We start from the raw sequence: 25,355 nt of genomic DNA, 5'->3' as shown, positions 1-25,355 counted from the left end.
ACCTCAATGTGAGACAGGAATCCATCAAAATCTTTGAGGATAATATAGGCGGCAACCTCTTCAACCTCAGCTGCAGCAACTTCTTTCTAGAAACATTGCCAAAGGCAAGGGAAGCAAGAGCAAAAATGAACTATTGGGACTTCATCAAGACAAAAAGCTTTTGCACAGCAAAGAAACAGTCAACGAAAAACAAAAGGCAACTGACAGAATGGGAGAAGATATTTGCAAATGACATATCAGATACAGGGCAAGTATCCAAAATCTATAAAGAACTTCTCAAACTCAACACCCAAAGAACAAATAATCCAGTCAAGAAATGGACAGAAGACATGAACAGACATTTCTGCAAAGAAGACATCCAGATGGCCAACAGACACATGAAAAAGTGCTCCATAACACTCGGCATCAGGGAAATACAAATCAAAACTACAATGAGATATCACCTCACACCAGTCAGAATGACTAAAATGAACAAGTCAGGAAATGACAGATGCTGGCGAGGATGCAGAGAAAGGGGAACCCTCCTACACTGTTGGTGGGAATGTAAGCTGGTGCAGCCACTCTGGAAAACAGCATGGAGATTCCTCAAAAAGTTGAAAAAGAGCTACCCTGTGACCTAGCAATAGCACTACTGGGTATTTACCCTAAAGATACAAACGTAGTGATCCAAAGGGGCACGTGCACCCAAATGTTTATAGCAGCAATGTCTATAATAGCCAAACTATGGAGAGAACCTAGATGTCCATCAACAGATGAATGGTTAAAGAAGATGTTGTATATATACACAATGGAATACTATGCAGCCATCAAAAGAAATGAAATCTTGCCATTTGCAATGACGTGGTTGGAACTAGAGGGTATCATGCTTAGTGAAATAAGTCAATCAGAGAAAGACAACTATCATATGATCTCCCTGATATGAGGAAGTGGAGATGCAACATGGGGGGTTAAGGGAATAGGAGAAGAATAAATGAAACAAGATGGGATTGGGAGGGAGACAAACTATAAGTAACTCTTAATCTCACAAAACAAACTGAGGGTTGCTGGGGGGAAGGGGGTCAGGAGAGGGGGGTAGGGTTATGGACATTGGGGAGGGTATGTGCTATGGTGAGTGCTGTCAAGTGTGTAAACCTGGCGATTCACAGACCTGTACCCCTGGGGATAAAAATACATATTATATTTATAAAAAAAAAAAAAAGACAACATCCAAATGGCCAACAGACACATGAAAAAGTGCTCCACATCACTCAACATCAGGAAGATACAAATCAAAACCACAGTGAGATACCACCTCACACCAGTCAGAATGACTCAAATTAACAAGTCAGAAAACCACAGATGTTGGCGAGGATGTGGAGAAAGGGGAACCCTACTACACTGTTGGTGGGAATGCAAGCTGGCACAGCCACTCTGGTAAACAGCATGGAAGTTCCTCAAATAGTTGAAAATAGAGCTACCCTATGGCCCAGCAATTGCACTACTGGGTATTTACCCTAAAGATGCAAACGTAGTGAAGGGGCACATGCACCCGAATGTTTATAGCAGCAATGTCCACAATAGCCAAACTATGGAAAGAACCTAGATGTCCATCAACAAATGAATGGATAAAGAAGATGTGATAAATATATATATATATATATATATATATACGCAATGGAATACTATGCAGCCATCCAAAAAACCGAAATCTTGCCATTTGCAATGATGTGGATGGAACTCAAGGGTATTACGCTAAGTGAAATAAATCAATCAGAGAAAGACAATTATCATATGATCTCTCTGATATGAAGAATTTGAGAGGCAAGGCTGGGAGTTGTGGGGTGTAGGGAGGGAAAAAATGAAATAAGATGGGACCAGGGAGGGAGACAAACCATAAGAGACTCAATCTCAGGAAACAAACTGAGCATTGCTGGGTGGGGGGAGGGACAGGGTATCTGGGTGATGGACATTGGGGAGGTTATGAACTATGGTGAGTGCTATGAATTATGTAAGACTGATGATTCACAGACTTGTACTCCTGAAGCAAATAATACATTATATGTTAAAAAAATAAATAAATAAAAATTTAAAAATTAAATAATATAAAAAAGAGAAATAGGTACAGAATTCTTTGTAGTCCAATAAGTTCTGTTTGTGAACTTCAGAGTTGTTCAAATTATGAGACCTAAAACACCACACAATGATTTCCTCTTGTGTGGTAAATCTAAATGAACAATTATGAGCGACTAAAAGCACTTTTTAAGAATATGTATTTAAAATTATGACTAATCAAGAGATAGCAGAATGAATAATTAATATAATAGCAAGTACAACAAAAATGTTGATATTTTAAAAGTTCATCCTTCATTCCAAGGATTTAAAAACATATAATTCCATTTAAGACAAAAAAAAACTCAATCTGTGTGGATTTATATGTGGTTTATAGGTTTGTATGCTTATATACTCAATTAGTTTTTATATTGATATAGTAATATTTTTATGTAGATCAAATTTAATATCACCGATAATGGGACAAACTGATATCATATGCCTATTGATATGTTGTGATGTGAAAGACACATCATCAAAAATGTTTAATCTGAATCTAAGAATAATTAAATAATAGACAAGTTTAAGAGAGATTAAGGTTCATTCTGTAAAACAACGAGCAGTATATATCCCTCAAAAAAAGTCAATGCTACTAAAGACAGAAAAAGAAAGAAAATGAAAGAGCTCTTCCATTTTATTGAAAACTATATAGAAGTGATAACAAAATGCTTGTGTGGTTCTCCTTTGATTCCTGGATCAAAAGTTATAGGGACGCCTGGGTGGGAAAGTCAGCTGGGCGACTGACTCTTGGTTTTGGCTCAGGTCCCGATCTCGGGGTCATGGGATCAGGCCCCACATCGAGGTCCATGCTCAGGACAGAGTCTGCTGGAGATTTGCTTTCCCTCTGCCCCAACCACTCATGTTGTTCTCTCTCTCTCTCACGCTCTCTAAAATAAATAACTAAATCTTTAAAAAAAAACCTTCAGTGATAGAGCAAAAGCAAATTTGCAAAAATGTTAACAATTGGTAAATATAGGTGAAACATATATAAAAGTTCATTTTACTACTTTTCCACTTTCTTGTAGGTTTAAAACTTTTAAAAATACAAATTGGGAAAAATTAAACCAAATAAAACTATTCTTTAAATTCTTTATTTCATACATCCAATTCAGCAATATTGCAATACAGATTTATCACACATGTACTCACCCTTTTTGTAGATTTCAAATATTAAATGTTGAATGAATGTTACAAATTATAATCAGAATTTACAACAAGGCACATAAAGAAGAAGCCAAAAGACTTAAGAATTATGTGAAATTTTGAGTACAAATATAAAACAAAATAAAGGGTATTGGTGATGTTAACATTCAGACTTGATTGCCCCATCTTAATCTCTCTGCTCCCCTTCCACATAGAATCTAAAAAAGCATTCATTATAAATTGGAGGTACAGAATTCTAGGAAAATAATGAGTTGTATGATTCTCTTTACAAGTACAATCGGCTTTTCAGCAACCTGTAAGCCATTGAAAAAGTAACTCCATATCCAACAAAGAAAGCCAAAGCCCGATTTGGCTGGGGAAGAGGTGTCAGATACGCGATCGTGTGGTAGATCCGAGCTCCAACAAAGAGTCTGAAGTGCAGGATGGCTGTAGAAAGGTCTGGACCACTCAAGGAATACAGAAGGCCAATACCAAGAAATGGCACAATATTTTCAAGATCATTCAGGTGAGCTCTGTGGGAAAGATGATTAGCAAAACACTTAAGTTCAAAATCCACAGAAATTGATTCATTTTCCCCTTTCTTCTAACTAAATATAATGTTGATGGATGTTAAAATAAGAATTTTTTTTTTCAAATTGCCTTGTTTCTTTAACCCATTTGGCTTTCATTTAAAATGTCTTATTATTTTTGTTTCTATTTTTAGTGTATCTCAACATATAACAAAGAAGACATTTTGCCCTTTCAAGAATATCAAAACTGCATCTATGTCATAAAACTCACTTCGGTTTTGTAGCTATGAAACATTTTTTCTTCTGAAGAACAATAGCAATTCACAATTCTTGCTAAAACTCTTCTTTCCAAAAGAAAGAACTTTTAGTTATGATCTTTCTCAAGATTCCTTCCTCACTACTGCCAGTCTACAGCATGGTTACTCAGACAATCCTTGCCCATTCACCCAAACTACTAGGTTGCCAACAATTAATTTCCCAATTCAATACGAACAATCTTATGCTCTCAACTTCCAAACAGCAGAATACACAAGTAGCCTTTCAAATATGGGTAAGACTTTAGCCAATCTATCCCCAAATTACAAAAAGAATTAGCTAAGTGAGGGAGCAAAGTACAAAAAAAAAAAAAACAACACCACAAAAATGATAGACAATAGATACATTTCCTAAATTTAATCTTTATCCCACAGCTAGAAGAAGATTTCCTCCATTTCATAGCACCTTGGATTTCTCTGGCTAGGACTGTGAACAGAAGGCACATTTATTATTGACTTGATTTTTCCTGAAGTGTTTTCATTTTAAAACCTAAAAAATCCCTGTTTCAGTCTCCAGAATTAAAATTGCTTTAGAACTAGACTAGAAACGGAGAATTTTGAGAGAGTTTATTAGCTATTGGGTTTAGCTATTAGGTATTTCAAAATGAAAAAAAAATTCTGTTTTATGTCATTACCAAAAATTATTACACATGGCATGTTCAACAATCACCATCTCCCCATTGATTCCTTTCTCCTGTTTTCCATAGGTTGCCTGACAAAGATTGTAACAGCATAAAAGTTTGAAGAAGGTGACAGTAACCTTGATAAGTAATGGTTTTGGAAGATTTAAATAAAAAATGACCTGTTCCTAAGTAAAAGCAAAATACAGAAAGTTATGAGTGTTCCTGTCCCCTCTCCATCATGGAATAGGCCACTGAAAGCAAGGTGGGCAAAAAGGACAAGAACACCATTTCCTACGAAGGAAGGGTCCATTTCACCAATTACACCAAGGCTATCTGTTTTGGTCATTTGAATTCTCCTGCCAGACCACCGATACAACTTCACTTCCAATCTTGGCCATGTTAGTTTTCTCCCTCACAACTTTCAAAAAGACCGACATTTTAAAATTGGGGAAAAAGTTTTAAAAAGGAGACCCCATGGAAAATAACGTCTACTTCCAAGCCTACTTAAGCAACTGGCAAATAGAACGCAGTTCTAAAACAGAGAAGACAGTTAAGGATAGGTAAGAGGTAAAGTGGTTCACTGGAGGTAGAGGGAAGGAAGGTCAGAGGAGGGTTCTTTTGACCTTACTCACCCCTCATTTTTTTACATTTCAATAATTTTTTTATTAACATACAATGTATTATTAGCCCCAAAATAGCCAAACTATGGAAACAGCCTAGATGCCCATCAACAGATGAATGGATAAAGAAGATGTGGTATATATATACAATGGAATATTACTCAACCATCAAAAGAAATGAAATCGCCCCCTGTTTTCTGGCCTCCCTCTCTCTTATTTCTCATCTTCAGTTCTCTTTCCCTATCCTCAGCCCTCCAAGTGATCTTACAGATAACATTGCTCATTGTCCTGGGAAGGCCTATTTTCAACAGATTCTCATGCTTGATGCTATTCATGACATACTCAGTGCTAATTCATGCCATCTTTTTAGACCCTGACTGGGGCAACCACTTTCCCAGCTCCCCCAGTGAGCATCTGCTACAGTTCAGTATCATCTGTCCACAGAAACCCTTTCTCTATGCAAACAACAGAACTCAACTTACAAGCACGGCTTCTTTCATCTTCGTGTCCTTTCTAGACAGCTCCCAAAATCTGTCAGCAGGTGGATTTCAGTCTTCAGAACCCCTTTGCATCTGGGTCTATCCCCTCCCACCCCGTGATGATTCCTAGTGCCATTTTCCTTTCTCTTTTGGACAGATGCCCCTTAGTACAGGCTTGCTCTGGGGTTGACCTTCCCACCAACCCTTCTCTGTGCTCATGATGCTCCTGTCACACCTCCCAGCCTCAGATCAGAACCACTTGGATTTCAGCATCATCCACCTGACCTGGATCAGAGATGCTGCACATTTTTTGGGAATTTCCCAAGGGTGGCCAAGTACAAAAGGAGCTTCACACCAGACTCTTCCAGACTCCCATATCTCAGCCAAAGCTCTTCATGCTCAGCATATAGCAGTGTGCCCAAACTCCCACAAAGAATCTGTCCCAAATTGCCATGATCTCTCTTCTCTTCCTCTTCCCAAATCCTAATACGCTTCAAGCAATATTCCTAAATATTTTACGAACTTATACCTTGTCCCCCACAACTTAATATCTAATAAGCGGTTTCTTTATATCATTCTTAATTACTACATGTATGTTGGTCTTATTTTCAAGGGAAAAGTGATAAACCCCACAAGGGCAGCAATCCAGTCTTAAAGCTCTTTGATAGTACCCTAATAGAAGTGGTGACCGTAATGTAGACACAACCATTTCTCAGTGAATGCTTTATTCAAGTACTGGGGCCAGAAGGGAAGCCATCCACTTCAACTCCTAGACCTTGCTAGTTCCTTGTGAGGGTCACTGACATTCCATGAAACACTCAGTGAAAAGGTATTTTCTGCCTTTGAAGGTAGTGTATTCTAAACATCTCTCCTTGCCCTACAGACTAAACCCAAACCTTCCTTCTTTTCCTTTTGAATGGTACTCTTTATTTCTCCTGCTGCCCTGATTACCTTGCAACTTTCTTTTCATCTTGTTGTACTGAATGTATATATGGTCTCATATTCTTTCCAGAACATGGCGAGAGGGGATTAAGTAAATATATATGTAAACTGTTTTCTAATCATTACTGATTTTTGTCTGTCCAGAATGCAAGTCACTTTAAGCCACTTACCTTGATATTTCCACACATATTGCCTTATGTTTTTAATTATTTGTCCCATATATGTACGTATGAATTTTCTCAATATTGCATACCTGAAAGTATAACTTTCACCTCATTTGTAGCCCCATTCTGTCCCTGCCATTGGGATATACTAATAGATTGCTTTATATGTGGAAGTAATGGGGGAAAAAAAATCCAGGTTAAAATTGAAATGGGGATATTGTGGAAACTCTTTATTTGAAAGGTATCTCCAAAAGTGAAATGTTACTAGAAACTTTTTAATGGTGTCGATAAGGTCTCAAAAAAAATACAACTGGAAACTGGACACCTTGTCTTTCTTGGAGACTCTTCTGTTGCCACACTGAAAAGGCAGTGTCAGATCACCAGGGGGCGCTGTGCACACAGTCGCTGCACCTCCTCAAGGACATGGATTTCTTTCAGAACTAAGGTCAATTGTTCACAACCTGACTAGAAGATCAGTTTCAAAAAAGGCTTTCTCCTCTAGAAGTACAGTCTTCTGGGCATGGTTGAGGAGGGGGTATGAGAGGGGAGAATGGGAAAGAATCTAAAAATCTCAAAATAAAATATATGTTGTTAAGCTTTCACATTTGACACTTGGATATTCCCTTCAAACTTACTAATGCTATTTAGGGTCTACTTGTTACCACTTTCAAGTCTGGGCAATGTTATAAGTGTAGGGTCATGATCAGTATCATTTATGTGTTTATCTTCTCTACAAGGGGTGTATAAAAAGGTAAAGACAAAGTTTTAAGCTGTTTAATGTCTCTTTGGTGGTTTTGGTAACTCCACAAAGCCGTATTCAACTTTTCTACTGTTTATTCTTTTTCATCATAACACTGAACAATTTTCTGAGACTCTTTGAAATTTTCACATTGATTCTTTGTCCTGAAACTATTTTAGATCTGCATTCTTGGCACAGTTCATTTTTAAGAGTAGCTGATTGACTCGGTAGGACTAATTTAACAAATACATAACTAAGAGAAGCAGAAGTTAACATTTTATTCAAACTACCTAGCATAGACCTCCTCTTCGGAGAGAAAAGTTATTGTTTAATAAATAACTTGGGGTTAAATTTTTTGCATAATTTTGGTACTGGAAGAGCAGAAGAGTAGTATATGGAGCCAAAGAAGAGCCTGCAAAATGGTGTCATGGTGGGCATTATCTCTGAGGGGAAGAAGGTGCAGAGCAATTCCCCAGGGAGAGGATGCTGCAGGACACTGTCAGAGCTCTGTCAAACACACAACATGAAATGTCTGTCATAATGGAAACTCTGTACCTCAATTAAGTCAGGTCTATTTTCTTCAGTCAAGTCACATTTTTTAAGTTGGTTTGTTGAGAGTTGAGGAAAGAGCAAAGTTTACATCAGCCTAACAAAATCTAGGCTTTGGAAACATGCACATGTATAGGAATCCAGACTGAGAGGGAATCTTGAGGTCTTATACCAGAGAGAATCTGCAGAAATCTTGGGAGGGGCTTCGGACTTTTGCAGGGAATAAAAAAAAAGTTGTAATGCAAATATACATCCTAAAATGTTTAGAAACTCCACCTGGTTCCTGAATTACAGAAGTGAAATTATTTTATTTCAGTATCCAGTTTAGTATTCATACTCACCAAATTGAAACAGTGCATCAAATATACTCATGATGTTTCCTATCTTAACTATTCACCACAAAACTCAATATCTATAAGTTTATGTATGGCTATGAAAATATGTCACTGTTTATTTAACTTTATATAATTTTACTTATTCCTTGAAATGTGCCTAAAACTGGACCACGTTTGGATGAGCATTAGAAAATACTAAATGAGAAGATGGTATATAACTTTGATGTTTCAGATGTGAGAAAAAGGTAACTAATAGATTGGTAATAGAATCCCATTATAAAAAATTCTGCAGGGGAAGAGGGTTATCCAAAATGGTAACATAGAAGGCTCCAGAACTCCATTCCTCCCACAGCCACACCAAATGTACAGCCACAAACAAAGTAATTACCTCTGAAAGAAACCCAGAAACCAGCTAAGTGACTCCTACACACCTGACAAATACCCACACTGAAGTGGGTAGGAAAGGCTGAGACCCAGTCTTGCCATAAATCCTACCCTCAACATGGTGTCATACAGTTGAGAGGGAACTCCCAACTCCAAGCTTCTGAGGAGCAATGGGTTTGGGCCCCATGTTAGTGCCCAAACCTCTATGACTCTCACCCAAGGGCAAAACCCCAAAATATCTAGCTCAGAAAATCAATGAGGATTGCATCCCCAAGACCCAGAAAACCTATAGCAAACAGAAGAGAAATTCTTAAGGGAGGCAGTAGACTTGTATGTCAGCACAGAGGGAGCAGGCAAAATTGTCCATCTCCCAGTCTTTTCCTGAAAGAGATCCAATTGCATACTTTGAAATCTACTGCCTAAGTGTCAGCATGCATGCATCTAAGGCTGGGCTTTGATCCTTCCTAGAAACCAGGAAAGCCAGTAGATACCTTGCCCACCTTCTCCCTCTAACTTGAGGCCAGTCACCAAAATCTCTCTGGAAGGAGCTCATACACCTGTGTACACTCCAGCTTTTGGCTGCAGCCCTAGGGGTGTCTCTATCACCTGACAATGAAAGCTAATGGCGCTACCACTCATGAGTCCCATAAAAATCCAGCAAACAAAGAATCATTCTCAGCAAGCCCAAGCAGTCACTGCAGCTATCACTCCCCATGACTATATTTAGATCCAGCACAGACAGAGCAGACAAAAATGCTCAAATCTTAGGATCTCCCTAGAAGAGGCTTAACTATATACTTTCCCAGCTACCTGATGCTACCTGAGCATCCAGCTTCCAGTCAGCCTACATCTAGATCTTGACTGTGTTCCTCTCTTTTGAACATGTGATAAGTCTTGGCACACCCAGAACTACTGGGAGCCAGTAGAAACAGAGAAGGCACTTGGACAATCACAAAGGTCTGAGAAACAACGAGAAGCTCAGGCCAGGATGACTGACAAGTATCATCTCCTACGTGACACCACTCCATCAAAACTTGGATAAGTGGTTGTTTTATCTAATGCACAGAAACCAATGCAGAGCCAAGGAAAACGAAAAAAACAGGGGAATATATTTCAAACCAAAGAACATGATAAATTTATAGAAACAGATCTTAATGAAATAGAAATAAACTGATTTGCCTACTAGAGAGTTCAAAATACTGGTCAAAAGATGCTCACCATGGTCAGAAGAGAAATGCAAGAATAGAGTCAGAGTTTCAAAAGCAATAGAGAATATTAAAAAGTACCATAAAGAAATCACAGAGCAGAAGAATAAGATAACAGAACTTAAAAATCCCCTAGAGGGTTTCAACACAGGCCAGATCAAGTAAAAGAAAGGATTAGTGAACTTAAAAACAGGGCAGTGGAATTCATCTAACTGAAGGCACAAAAGAAAAAAAAAAATCAAAAGGAGGTCAATTCATCAGTATATAACATTAGTAAATACTTATGTACCTAACATAGGAACATGTAAATATGTAAAGAAAATATTAACAGATCTGAAGGGAGAAATAACAATACAGTAATAATACTAAGGGATTTTAATACCCTACTTTCAATAATACATAGATCATCCAGACAAAAAATCAGTAAGAAAACATTAGAATTAAACTCTACATTAGCTCAGATGAACCCAAAAGACATTTTAAAAACACACCATCTGACTCTGAAAAAACAATCTGAGGGGTTTGAAGTGGCGGGGGGGTGGGAGGTTGGGGTACCAGGTGGTGGGTATTATAGAGGGCACGGATTCCATGGAGCACTGGGTATCGTGAAAAAATAATGAATACTGTTTTTCTGAAAATAAATAAATTGAAAAAATCAAAATAAATAAATAAATAAAAATAACAACAACAATAAAAAAAAAAAAAAAAAAAAAAACACCATCTGGGGCGCCTGGGTGGCTCAGTGGTTTAAGCCTCTGCCTTCAGCTCAGGTCATGATCTCAGGGTCCTGGGATCGAGCCCCACATCGGGCTCTCTGCTCAGCTGGGAGCCTGCTCCCCCCTCTCTCTCTCCTGCCTTCTGCCTACTTGTGATCTCTCTCTGTCTATCAAATAAATAAATAAAAATCTTTAAAAACACACCATCCAACAGCAACAGTACACATTCTTCTCAAATACATATGGAATATTCTCTAGGCCAGATCATATGTTGGGCCTTAATAAAACAAGCCTTAATAAATTTAAGAAGTATGAAATTATACCAAGCATCTATTTCAACCATAATAGTATGAAACTCGAAATCAATTACAAGAAGAAAATTGGAAAATTCACAAATACGTGGAAATTAAACAACATGCTACTAAACAACAAATGGGTTGAAAATTAAGAGAGATTTTAAAAAGTCTTGAGACAAATAAAGATAGAAACAGAAAATACCAAAACTTTTGGTATACAGCAAAGGCAGTTCTAAGAAGGAAGGTTATAGTGATAGATACCTACACCAAGAAAAAGAAAGATATCAAATAAACAACCTAACTTTAAACCTCAAGAAACTAGAAAAAGGAAAACAAATTAAATCCAGAATTAGAAAAAGGAAGGAAACAACAAAATAAATGAAAGATAGCCTAAAGACACAATAAAAAAGGCCAATGAAATGAGGAACTGTTTTTTTTAAAAGATGAAATAAGATATATCCTAGACTTTCCAAGAAAAAAAAATAATGAAGGATTCAAATAAAATTAGAATTGAAAGTAGAGACATTCCAACTGATACCACAGAAATACGAAGGAGACTAGTACGAACAATTACCAACAAACTGGACAACCTGGAAGAAATGGACAAATTTCTAGAAACATATAGCCTACCAAGACTGAATAATGAAGAAATAGAAAATCTGAGCAGACCAATTACTAGTAATGAGATTGAATCAGTAATCAAAAACCTCCCAATGAAGAAACCCAGGTCCAGATAACTTCACTGGTGAATTCTACCAATCATTTAAAGAAGAATTAATATCAATTCTTCTCAAACTCTTCCAAAAAAGTAGAAGAGAATAGAGCACTTCCAAACTCATTTTACCAGGCCAGCACTACTCTGATACTAAAGCTAGATAAGGACACTACAAGAAAAGAAAATTACAGGTCAATATCCTGACGAACACAGATATGAAAATCCTTAACAAAATATTAGCAAACCAAATACAACAGTTTAATTAAAAGGACTTAGAGAATCATACGACATTATCAAATGAGATATAATCCAGAGATGTAAGGATGGTTCAACATCTATAAATCAATACCACATTAACAACAAGAAGGACAAAAATAGTAAAATCATCTCAATAGATATCGAAAAAGTATTTGGCAAAATTCAAAATTCCTTCATGACAAAAAGTCTCAACAAATGGGATATATAAACTCTTCAACACAGTGAAGGCCATACAGGACAATCCCCAGCTAAAAACAGACATCATACATCATGAAAAGCTGAAAGATTTTCCTCTAAGATCAGGAACAAGATAAGAATGCCCACTCTCACTTCTGTTCAGCATAGTTTGGAAGTCCTAGCCAGACCAATTAATGAAGAGCAAAAAAGAAAAGCCATTCAAATTGGAAAGAAAGAAGTAAAACTGTCTCTATTTGCAGATGACATATTATACCAGAAACCCTAATTCCACTAAACAACTGTTAGAACTAATACATGAGCTCAGTGAAGTTGGAGAATATGAAACCAGTACATTTAAATCAATTGTCCTTTTTTACACTAACAATGAACTATCAGAAAGAGAAATTAAGAAAAGAATTCAATTTACAATAGCATCAAAAAGAATAAAATACTTAAGAGTAAATTTAACCAAGGAGGTGCAAGATCTATAACTGATGAAAAAGTATAAGACACTGATGAAAAAAATCAAAGAAGACACAAATAAGTGGCAAGATATTCTGTGTTCACATATGGGAAGAATTAATACCATTAAAATATCCAAAGTGAGCTACAGATTCAAAGCACTCCCTCTTAAAATCCCATATTTTTTTTAGAGAAATAGATAAAACAACCTTTAAGTTTGTAGGAAGCCACAAAAGACCCTGAATAATCCAAAGCAATTCTGAGAAAGAAGAAAAAGGCTGGAGATATCACACTTACTGATTTCTAACTATATTACAAGACTACAGCAATCGAGGAAGTATGCTACTGGCATAAAAGCAGACACACAGGATCAGTGAAGCAGAATAGAAAGCCCAGAAATAACTATGCATTTCTAGTTAATTAATTTTTTGCAAAAAAACTAATAATTTAAAATAGGAAAGTCTCTTTAATAGTCTGTTCAATAAACTGTGTTGGGAAAATTGGATTTCTACATGTGAAAGAATAAAACCAGACCCTATTTTATACTATATACAAAAACTAACTCAAAACAGATTAAAGACTTGAATGTAAGACCTGAAACCATCAAATTCCTGGAAGAAAACATAGAGGGTAAGCTCCGTGACATTGACTTTGACAATGATTTTTTTGGATTTGACACCAAAAGCAAAAATAAATATATGGGTCTATATCAAACCAAAAAGCTTCTGCTCACCAAAGGAAACCATCATCAAAATGGAAAAACAATCTATGGAGGAAATACTTGCAAGCCATATATCTGATAGGTGGTTAATATTAAATATACACAAGGAACTTGTACTGATCCAAAACAATAATGACAGTAACCCAATAAATAAATAAGCAAGGACCTGAGTAGTCATTTTTGTCCAAAAAAACCATCAAAAACCATTGATTTTGATCCAAAAGTCATCCAAAAATCAATGGTTGATTTTTGGATCAAATCAACCATTGATTTTTGGATGACTTTTGCATCAAAATCAATGGTTTTAATTAGCTGCCCCCCCCTTAGGAGCTATTGTCGAAAGACAAGAGATAATAAATGCTGGTGGGCAAAGATGTAGAAAAAAGGGAACCATGTTGGTGGGAATGTAAACGTGTATAGCAACTATGGAGAACAGTTTGAACATTCTTCAAAAAATTAAAAATAGAACTACCAGAGGATCCAGCAATTGCACTTCTGGGTGTATATCCAAAAAGAAAGAAAAGAAAGAAAGAGAGAGAGGAAGAGAAAAAAAAAAACCCGTTGTTCCAAAAAGGTATCTGCCTTCTCATGTTAACTGCAGCATTATTCATTAATAGCCAAGATCTAGAAACAACCTAAGTGTCCATCAACAGATGAACGGATAAAGAAAATATGGTGGGACGCCTGGGTGGCTCGGTGGGTTGGGCCTCTGCCTTTGGCTCAGGTCATGATCCCAGAGTCCTGGAATTGAGCCCCGCATTGGGCTCTCTGCTCAGCGAGGAGCCTGCTTCCCCTTCTCTCTCTGTCTTTCTGCCTACTTGTGATCTCTCTCTCGGTGTCAAATAAATAAATAAAATCTTAAAAAAAAAAAAAAAAGAAAGAAAAGAAAATGTGGTATATATGTGCAAATGGAACATTATTCACCCTTAAAAAAGTTATGGGCAACAACATGGATGAACCTGAAGGCACTCCACTAGGTGAAATAAAGCAGAAAGAGAATGACAAACATTGTACGGTATCGTTTATACGTGGACTCTAAAAGGGGAAAAAAAGTTAAACTCACAGAAACAGTAGAAAGGTGGCTGCCAGGGGTTGCGGGCGAATTAAGGAGAGGTTGGTAAAAGGATACAAAATTTCAGTTACAAGGTGAGGAAGACCTGAGGATCTAAAGTGTAACATGGTGACTACAGTTAATAACACTGTACTTTATAATTGAAATTTGCTAAGAGATTAGACTTAAATGTTCGCATAAAAAAACAAAGGGGGTGGTAAATATGGAGGTCATGGATGTGTTAATGAACTCCACGGGGATAAACTTTTCACAACATATACGTGTATCAAATCATGATGCTGTGCACTTTAAATGACTTACAATTTTATTTGTTAATTACAGTTCAGTAAAGGTGAAAAAGAAAGTTGGCAATTTACATGACTTTATGGCAAGGATTAAGAAGTATACCTTTAGAACTAGAATTCAATTTGCTTTTTTAAAGCAATATATTAATTATATTATTAGGAGGTTGTATGGATGGTATCTTGGCTTATTGCTTTTCATTGTTCATTGAATTCTCAGTACATTAAACATAATACCTATAAAGGAGAGACAGAAAGGAGGGCAAGATTTCCCACATTCATATTTTGAGTCTTAATGCAAAAGTATGTTCAACCTTTCACACACGCTGACAGTCTTATCTCTGGAGAAAACAGGACAAAACTGCAAAAATTCACCATTTTCATTTTATTATCTACCTGTAATTCTTTTTGAAAAATCCCTACAGAGAACAAAGTCATTAACCCCAACAAAGCAGGAAATGGGCAATGTGTGCAACTGCAGGGAGAGTTGGCTTCTAGATCCCTGGTTTTGTACAATTATTATACAGACTAGTTAAGATGGCTGACTTGTCTCCCTTTTTATGATCCCCAACAACCTCACTGAACTCCTTGACCAAAATTCTTTGATCAAGTAAATAATTTCAGGACACAGCTGGTTTACCTCCGTACACGTTCCACTCTGTCATCTGTCCGAAGATACTTCTTGGCATTTTCTCCTTTGCCAAAGCCAGCACAGTCTTCTGGGTTAGCAAAAACCTATTCCAAATTCCGAGAAAAAAAAAAATGTATTTCAAATGCAAAATAACATGGGAGTATGCTACCTTGTAAGTTATTTGCATTTTAACAGAAGAAATACAGGCATCCAGGTTGGCCCTTATAAAAAGAAAATTTGGAGCCCAAAATGGGGAGGGATCTATACTATAAGTTTTTCTTACCAGTACAAAGTAGTTTTAAAGAAAAGCATAAATAAGAACTTAAATAAAAACTAATGTATAAAAATAGTGAAAAGAAAGCAAAAGTGAGGGGCGGGAAATGTATTTTATACTTGGTTAGGATATATGTATCTCTTTTCTTTGGGTTGAATAATATAGTGAAATATAAGAAGCTGAATGGCATTCCTAAAAATACCAAGTACGTGTTCTAGGGCATATGCTCATTTATTCCTTCCTGCAAATTATTATGCTGCCTGATATGATTTCCCCATCCCTTGAAACTTGAAAAATGTATTTAAAAATATTTAAGTATGTTCTACTGTTTAATAATTTATAATAAGGAAAAACATGAACTACAAAATTAGCCTAATTTCAGCTTAGAAATCCATAAATATTATAATATTTTTCTTAATGTGACACAAGCATTTATTTCAGATAAAGATGTTGAGAAGAACTGATGGGAAGGGATAAGATACTCAGCTCTTGAGGTCAGCTTTGTCTGTCTTGTTTCTAAATAAATGCTAGATGTTCAATAAGTATGTTTCAAATAAGTAAATAAATGTATTATAATGGGAAGTGCATGGGATTTGAGTTAAAAGCAATCTGAATGAGAATCTCAGCTTCCCTCTATTTTTTTTTTTTTTACAGATTTTATTTATTTATTTTAGAGAGAGAAAGAGAGAGAGAGAGCATGAGAGGTGGGAGGGTCAGAGGAAGAAGCAGACTCCCCGTCAAGCTGGGAGCCCAATGTGGGACTCCTTGATCATGACCTGAGCCAAAGGCAGTCGCCCAACCAACTGAGACACCCAGGTGCCCAGCTTCCCTCTTTATCGGTATATGACCTTGGGTAAGCTACTGAACCTCTGACTTTTACTTCCTCATCTATAAAATGGAGGGACCAATGCCCATTTCCCATGATAATACTAACAATTCCATGACTTCACACATACGAAGAGCATCACAAGGCTCCTGGTACGTATCACAGGCACTCCACACATTTGAGCTCTTTTCTCCTTTTCTTCTAAGCTACGCTTAGTGCAACTCTGTTTATAGAGGACATTGTGGACTCAGAGATAGGCATCCACTCTACAGCCTGCTGCTCTGACACCTGGACCCCGCAGAGACTTAAATACGTTGGTAGGTGCCCCCATTAAAATGAAAATGCCCTTGGGAAGGCATTATACCTCAAGATGGTGACAGGGGAATACCTTAAGATGACTGTAACCTCCAGAGAAAAGCAAGTCTCTGAAGGACAAAAACTCAGGACAGGCTGAAGCACCTGGGTTGTTCAGTGGATTAAGCATGGGACTCTTGATTTGGGCTCAGGGCTTGATCTCAGGGTCGTGAGACTGAGCCCCGTGTCGGGCTCTGCCCTGGGCATGGAGCCTGCTTAAGATACTCTCTCTGTCCCTCCTCCCCTGCTCACTCTCTATTTCTCTCAAATAAATACATAAAATTAAAAGAGAATGAGAAATAGGTGGTTTCCAGAAGAAGTTGCTGATTAGGGACAGGGACCACACCAATGGAAATAGTTCAACTTTATCAAGGTAGCTTTGCTCTACCTGCCTCTTATTGTGTTACAAACCCGGCTTGGGTAGAGGATATACTTTTCAAAATCTTTCTAACACCTTCCCCAAGTCTCCAGTTTAAGAAAACAAAAAGAAAAACAAAAACCATTCTTATGATGCTGGGTATAAGTAGCATCCACTTAACAACTCAGAACTGCACAAAACTCAAATGCTTTGGCCCAGTCATAAAAGGCTATACTGATAGGGGTGCCTGGGTGGTTCAATGGGTTAAAGCCTCTGCCTTCAGCTCAAGTCATGACCCCAGGGTCCTGGGATCAAGCCCCACATCGGGCTCTCTGCTCAGCAGAGAGCCTGCTTCTCACTCTCTCTCTGCCTGACTCTCTGCCTACTTGTGATCTCTGTCTGTCAAGTAAATAAATAAAAAAATCTTTTAAAAAAGAAAGAAAGAAAGAAAGAAAAGGCTCTACTGATAAAAAGGACTTAATTCTCTGTTCCCAAAGGCATATCCTTGACCTGAAATAGAACTAAAAACACCAGCTGTCTGAAAAATGAGTGTTTTCTAAACTCTATTTGGCAAAATTAACTTCAAAATCACAGAGTTTTCTTGAAAACTTTGATACTCCAAGAAGCTCACAGACAAAGCAGCCTGATGAAAGGCAAAAGCCACAGTGAAAAAACCACTTACTAGCTTCCAGTAGAAAGTACCTGTTCCATAAATATATCAGATGTATCTGTACCAAATGATGACATATTGCATTTGCAACTTTAAATAATGTGCCATTGGTCTTTACCAAAAAAACAAAACAAAACAAAACAAAACAAAAAAAACATTTTTTAAAAGTAAATTAAGAAAATTGTTTTCCAAAATGCCAACCCTTAAAGGAAAATATTGCCTCCAAATGTCTTACCTTTCTTGTCAATCTATAGAATGCAGTTGCAGTACTCATCAACATCATTTTTGAAAGAATAATCGTTGTATAGGAAGTAAAGGCCATGAATACTTCATTCTCCATTAGCTCGGTGAGGTCCACCATTTTTTCAATTTTGGTCTGGAATCTTAAAAAGATTTTAGACAAGATAGGAAAAGCAGACATAAATACCTCAAATAACCTGACAGTCACTCAGTGTGCTTGTATTGCAATATTAACCCTATTGTTCTTAAAAGTATCTTTGGTTATTGCTGGAGAAATAATCTTTTCTAAAATTAAATTTCAAAATAAATAATGTATTTTTTTCTAGTTCTGTAACATTAAGTTTGAAGATATCAAACAAGCATGAAAATGTAAGGGTATGAGAAGCAAAAATAAACAGGAAAAATGCTGTAAAGAAAGACTAAAATCCTATTATAGGATCAGGATGAACCACAAGTGGACACAAAAGACCAAAGGTCATGGATTTCTCTTTATAAACATTAAACTACATCCACAGTAGCACCATTAATGTTTGATTAGAAATGCCCAAGTTCTAGGGCATGTGGCTCGTGCAGTTAAGCCTCTAACTTTGGTTTCAGCTCAGGTCATGATCTCAGGGTCCAGACACTGAGTCTTGACTTGGAGGTCTGCTTGATATTCTCTCCCTCTCTCTTCTTGTGCCCCTCCCCCCTGCTTACGCAAGCGCGCTCTCTCTCTCTCTCAAATATATAAAATCTTTAAAAAGGTAAAGAAACGTCTAAGCTCTAATATATGTCCTGCTTTAGAAATCCAGCTTACAGCTTTTTGTCACTTCAATAGTATTTAAGATCCCAGGCTACAAGACCTGAATTCCCTTCCCACTGTTTGGTTGTTAACTTTGGCTGAGATATTTGGCCTCTCTGGAACTAAATTTCTTCATTTATAAGATGGGACTAGGAATAGTTCCTAACTTACCGGTTTGTTGTCAGGATTTAACTGCGATAACATGTGGAAATACGGAATACACTTATACTTAGCACAGCACCTGGCCTCTGAAGAACCCTCAATAAAGTTTGGTATATTCTTATGATCATCATTAGCACCATGATTTTAGTCATTAATACCAAGGCAAGAGAACAAGGAGAGGCAGGACAATGGAAACAAAATGTGGGGAAAATGCAAAGCAAGGAAGTGGTATTCAGGGTACTCTCATAGAAGGAATAACGGAAGCAAGATTAGCTTTACGTAACTCTTCCTGTTGCTTTACCTTCCACTAAATGTAACTGTCTGGAGTTGGAAGCATAATTGGGAATGTACCCAGAAGGAAAGCGAAGGCATCCTGGTGATACTGAAGTCAAAGTGGGTAGGGACTTAGGGCAAAGCTTAAAATGTAAATTCCCTACTCTATCGGGTAGCCATTCTTTTTAACACCCTCTTGTTCCGTTCTGTTATCAGCCCTGCTGTCTGCTGCTTCTCTCTCTTGCACATAAACACACATCTTTGTTCACACCCAAAGCTTAAACAATATTTAACCTGCTTGTCATGGAGCACAGTCTCTTGGACACAATGTCCATTCCTGCCTTGGAGACTCGACCCCTGTAGGCCACCTTACCAGACTGCCACTGATCAAATTCTGATCATTCTATCCATCTACCAATAACCTGTAAATCTGCATCTTTTTCTGTACCCCGTGGCTGGTCATATAGCTACGCATTGCTGTGAGTATGATATGAACAACACACACATACATACATGCTTCATTTTGTTTTCACCATTTTATTTATTTATTTGACAGACTGAGATCATAAGTAGGCAGAGGCAGGCAGAGAGAGAGAGAGGAGGAGGCAGGCTCCCTGTTGAGCAGAGAGCCCGATGTGGGGCTCGATCCCAGGACCCTGGGATCATGACCTGAGCCGAAGGCAGAGGCTTTAACCCACTGAGCCACCCAGGTGCCCCCATATATGCTTCAATTAACAAGAGTTCACTCTATGTCCAGCTATGCCACATACTTTATGTGTTATGTAATCTTCGTCACTATACTAGGACAGTCCTCGTGCATTTTACAGATGAAGAAAATGTGAATCAGAGACATTAAGCAGCCAAGCTAGGACATAAACCTGGGTCCCTGACGTGGTATCTTCTACACTACACTGCACTGTCTTCTTCAAGAGACTGGAAATTGCTCAACGCTGATTCAACTAACATTGAATGAATGTCCGCTCGGTGGCCCGCACACCTCACATCTGTTACCTTGTTTCTTCTCCTAACAATGTTACAGGGTAGGTAAGATCGCTCCCATTTTTCAGATAAAGAAACCAAAGCTTCCAAAGTAACCCCTATTTTATTTTTCTGTTTGTTTTTGTTTTGTTTTTAAAGACTATTTGAGAGAGAAAGAGAGCAAGCGTGCGTGCACAACCTGGGGGGTTGGGCAGAGGGAGAAGAGACTTTCTGCTGAGCAGGGATTCCCCCCCCCCAAATAGGGACTTGATCTCGGACCCTGGGATCATGACCTGAGTGGAAGGCAGATGCTTAATCAACTGAGCCACCCAGACGCCCCAGTCACCCCTATTTGAAAGGTGGCCTGAATATGTACTTTGGATTTAAGCAAACAGAAACGGTATGTTTCAGTTTAAAAAACAAAACCAGGAGGTGCCTGGTGGATCAAGTGGGTTAAACCCCTGCCTTCCACGCAGGTCATGATCTCAGGGTCTTATAATCAAGACCGCATCAGGCTCTCTGCTCAGCAGGGAGCCTGCTTCCCTCACTCTCTCTGCCTACTTGTGATCTCTATCTCTCTGTCAAATAAATACATAAAATCTTTAAAAAACAAAACAAAACCAAAAGTATATGATACATTAATCCACCTCCATAAGTCAGCAGTCTTGAAAGCACAGAATGTGATGTAAGTTCTCATTGCAAAGTAATACTTTTAGTACCATTTAATGTATCTGCTCTTGTTCTGGTAGTGGGGGCAGGGGTTGGGGAGGAAGTCATGAATAAACTGTGCTATCCTTCAAAGCTCATGTAAAGTAATTAGCTTAATAAGGGATCCTTAAGTACTATGCCTCTGGACAGCGATCTGAAGAAGCAGAGCAGAAATGTTAATTTACAAAAAAATTAAGAAAAGTTTATTGGGTCAGAACCGTTGTTATTTAGCAATAATTTTACAACTAAATAGTTTCTGTAGGTCGCTACAGATGTTTACAGAATGAAATGTATTTAGCAATGGAATGTAAGTTCAGACAATAGTTTCCTTTCAGTGAAAACTGGTTTTGAAAATGTAGAGAAAAAGTAGAAGCCTTCCAGAGCTGCTGGTAGGAAAAGAACACGAAGATGTCAGCAGTTGGAGGAAAAGGGCAATGCGAGGTTTTTTCCTTTCATTGTGAACAACACATTGAAAGCGCACCTCGCATCAACAGTTTTTCCAACACCAAGAATGTGGCTTAACTCCCCAAGTCTGTCGTTTGGGGAGACGGGTCAATGCTGAGCCTCTGACTTCACAACCTACAGGTCCATGAACCACTTTCCAGAGACCAAAGTCTTGCACTTCCAGGATACACCCAAGGGCCAGGTGAGGAGGAGTAAAGACAAGACACTGAGAAACAGAAGTGATCTGGGGAGAGAGTATGTGCTGTGGTGAGCACTGTGTGTTGTGTAAGACTGATGAATCACAGACCTGTACCCCTGAAACAAATAATACATTATATGTTAATTTAAAAAAAAAGAAGGAGGAGGAGGAGGAGGAAAGAAAGAAACAGAAATGATTTACAGTATGGAATAAGATGGTGCTGGCCTAGACTTTTTTTCCAAAGCTGATTTCGTCAGGAAGTTGCCTTGGGCCTACATCACAGCTGGGAACTGCAGTCAATACAAAATTATTGGGGCACCTGGGTGGCTCAGTTGTTAATAAGCGTCTGCCTTTGGCTCAGGTCATGATCTCGGTGTCCTGGGACAGAGCCCCACTTCTCCCTTTACCTCTGCCCCTTCCCCCGCCCCTACTCCTTCTCGTGCTCTCTCTCTAATAAGTAGATAAACTCATTTAAGAAAAAAATCCCCACAAAATTTCTCAACGCTTTTTACTACAGAAGGTCACCAGGAGGGAGAAGAGCAGTGTAGTAGTATTAATAATTAAGAGGGTAAAGTGTTAAGTGCTTTGAGTATTCTAGGAACGAGGTATGAATAATCTAAGAAAAGACAAAACATGAAACTCGGTTACGAATTAGAAAGAATACAATGTTACAAGAATGAATTATATTTGTCCAAGGGTATCATTCCCTTCACTGTCCACCACTGGTTGGCATAGCAGAGAATACCTCCATCTTATTCACCAGAGAGCTGGACTCAGGCCAAGATGACTGCCTTTGAAGGGACAAAGAGCAGAGTGTGGAGCACATGGAGACTCTGGAGTCAGACTAGAGTCCGGCTCTGCCACTTACTGGTTGTGGTTTAATTTCTCTGGAACCTACCTACCTTGCCTGTATAATGAGGTTAATAATATGTCCTACCTCACAGGATTCTTGTTGAGTATCAAATGAGCAAAGTCTAAAGAGCTTAGAAAAGCATTGGGCACTGGCAAATGTTATGTAAGTATTTGGCAAATAAGTTCCTACTCTGGCTCTGTTCTAGGCACAGAGGAGATCATTTGAGGGTTTTCAAAAAGCTTTCCCATTATCTCACTTGATCTAGAAAATTCTAAGGTAGTGGGAGTAAGCAGTATCTGTTCCTGCCTTTAACCTAGAAGGCAACTAAAGTCTGAAGAGATAGTGAGTAATGTAACCCAAATTCACAGTGGAGGAACCAAGATTGGAACCAGTTTTCTCAAGTGTTTAGCTCATGGGCTATCCACCATCCAGGCTAAGAATTCTAGACTACTCTGGTTTTCTGGGAGCCTTTTTTCTGTCCAATCTCATATTCCTATTCTGCCCTTCTCACCCAAATACAGCCCCTACCCCCTACTGTTTCTCTTACAGTTGAGTCTTGATCTCTCAACCATGCAATACTCCTCTTCTCTTTACAGGCTCTGAGCCAAAAAAGGCCAAGGTCTCTTCTTATTTATGGTGGCATTGCAACATCAATATTGCGAAACACACAAAAAATCTGGTCACATACCCCCGAGCCATGACTCCGCAATTTCATATCTTCTAAAACAAACCTAACACTAACCACAAGTTTAAAAAAAATAATAAATAAAAGGATAGTTCAATGGCCTTGTTGCTGTTCATCAATTCTAGATTTTTTGAACGGGGCAAGGTGACCGCAGACTTGGCCTTCTGTGCTTCAGAGCCCAGGTGCTGGGGAGAAAATGCTGGGGCTCTGGGAGAAGGTGAGGTAAGGCTGTTCTCAGGGGCCTGTGCTGACCTCCTTTCCCAGTGATTAATAAACTCCACTCGAAAACAAACGCTAAGAAAAAATTGCACTTGTCTGCCACCAAGAGCAATATTCAAATTCGGACTGATTTGCCATTTTAAAAAAATGCCCAAAGTCCCCACATAATCCTCTTATTTTGGAAACAGCAAAGAACAGCAAACCCTATTACTATCTTAACTCCCAGTACAGTAACCTCCACCCTCCCCCACAAAAGGTATGCAAAAGGTATGTGCAGCTTTGTATTCAAGGCTCTACTTGAAGAACTCTACTCTTAAATGGTGGAAAGGCTACATAAACTGGAGGATCTGGGGAATTTTCCAAGTGACCGTACAATCACGGTTGTTTGATTAATGGATGATTGATTATGACCCACTAGGCACTCTCTTGGAGAGAAAGCAGACAGAGGGCAAAGGAGAAAACAAAAGGGCGCCTCCAAGACTAAAAGGTCTTAGGAGTATTTCCAAGGAAGCAAGGAAATGGGAGATTTGCATGCACCTTCTCTCCACTCTCCCAGGCCAGCCTCAGCAGTAATATCTGAGGCCTCCCCTCCCAAATAAGTTCCCCATGACTTTCTCATTCACACTGGGGGGCTGGCTATAGTATCAAACAGTTTCATCTCCGTTCTCCTGCACTTTGTTATTGTTGTTATATTATTATTATTAAACTTACTGGTGTTCCTCTTGCCTAGCAAAGTGAACCCCGAGAAGCAAATCCTTCTTGTACTTTTAGTAGGTGCAAAGGCCAATGTGTCCAGACGCGCCGCAAGATTCCACACCCTTAGGCTGAACCCAAGTTGCCAGAACTGTAACGACGTCCTACAGTAGTACTACAATCTGCGCACAGAGCGCCGAGCACACCGAGACCCTGGAGCCAGCCGTGGGTCAGGGTGAATTCGACTCCGCCACGGAAAGCTTGTGATTTAACCTTCCTGGGACCCCCAGAGTTCCAGGGCGGCGGGCGGGGCGGGGCTGGGCGAGGGTGGGGGGCGTTCAAACCGGAGTTCGCTTGGCTTGAGAATACAAAGTGAGTAACTCAGCACGTAAACATAGAAGACTTACCGTCCAAAGTTTTTCCCTGGAGTCTAATAACCCTGGGGAAAACTTACCTACCAGGGTACAGGAACTCAACTCCCTTGCAGAGGCGACGAACTGAAAAGCCAGCGTTTAGCAGCTAAAGGGAGCAGAGAAGTTTCACGCCTGCAAAGACCTCTCAAGCCCGCCCCCTGCACCCACTTTGCTCCTCCCCGCCCACCGCCTTCTGCTCACCCTTCCCTGGCGTGTCTCTTCCCGGGCACCTACTGGGAGTCCGAGTAGGGCTGCAGCAGCAGCGAACCTGCCCCAACCGGCGGCTCGCGCGGGCACCGCGGGGACTTTTACCGCGGCACCGCGCCCACTCTGGCTAATTTCCAGTTAATTCTTTCTCTAGGCTCGCTTCCAGCGGAGCCGGACTCCCAGCCTCGCCAAGCACCTCCCCTAAATGGCCTGATTTTTTCTGTGCAAGAGTAATCACCGCCCACCCGTTCCCTTCTCTGACCCCCTGCGGCGCCTTTCTTCCACTACTCAGTGGGGCGGGACGTCAGCGGTTAGGATCTGACCTCTATTTCCTCGGACTTTTCAAGCACGCGAGTGGGAAAGCAAGGAAAAGGCGGTTCCCTTTTACTCAGCTGGAAATCTTTTTTTTTTTTTTTAAGGTTTTAATGTTGAATTTTGAAAGCTTTAGAAGCTTTATAGAATATTTAAATCTCTAGGAGGAGAAGTGATTAGAAGTCATTCATAAAATAAAAATAACTGAAAATAACTGAAAAAATAAAATTAAATTTTAAAAAGTCATTCATAAGATAACCTT

The 25,355-nt window shown here is 38.9% G+C and overlaps 1 protein-coding gene across 4 annotated transcripts; it reads right to left on the bottom strand.

Annotated features, from left to right (window-relative positions):
- Positions 1-3,163: 3,163 nt before the first annotated feature.
- On the bottom strand, positions 3,164-24,973 carry MGST1 (microsomal glutathione S-transferase 1). Of its 4 annotated transcripts, none has more exons than XM_044227583.1 (4): positions 24,776-24,973; positions 18,162-18,309; positions 15,454-15,548; positions 3,164-3,764 (listed from the first exon to the last, which is right to left on the bottom strand). In XM_044227583.1, the coding sequence occupies exons 2-4, from the start codon at positions 18,285-18,287 to the stop codon at positions 3,518-3,520; spliced, it is 468 nt and encodes a 155-aa protein (XP_044083518.1). In that variant the 5' UTR covers positions 18,288-18,309; positions 24,776-24,973; the 3' UTR covers positions 3,164-3,517. The 4 variants fall into 4 exon arrangements, with proteins under 4 accessions (XP_044083518.1, XP_044083519.1, XP_044083520.1 ...); XM_044227584.1 differs by lacking the exon at positions 24,776-24,973 and adding an exon at positions 24,569-24,726; XM_044227585.1 differs by lacking the exon at positions 24,776-24,973 and adding an exon at positions 24,620-24,726.
- Positions 24,974-25,355: the final 382 nt, after the last annotated feature.

Source organism: Neovison vison, chromosome 12 (genome assembly GCF_020171115.1).
Source record: "Neovison vison isolate M4711 chromosome 12, ASM_NN_V1, whole genome shotgun sequence".
NCBI classification, from domain to species: domain Eukaryota; kingdom Metazoa; phylum Chordata; class Mammalia; order Carnivora; family Mustelidae; genus Neogale; species Neogale vison.
Note: the sequence above shows the minus strand (reverse complement) of the source record. Positions and strands in the feature narration are given on the sequence as shown.

Excerpts from the sequence above, each read along its gene's own strand:
- MGST1 (XM_044227583.1), bottom strand. The coding sequence starts at position 18,287 with ATGGTGGACCTCACCGAGCTAATGGAGAATGAAGTATTCATGGCCTTT. Across the intron at positions 15,549-18,161 it reads TCTATAGATTGACAAGAAAG|GTTTTTGCTAACCCAGAAGA; the intron begins GTAAGACATTTG and ends AATTTGGAATAG. Across the intron at positions 3,765-15,453 it reads AGAGTGGAACGTGTACGGAG|AGCTCACCTGAATGATCTTG; the intron begins GTAAACCAGCTG and ends TCTTTCCCACAG.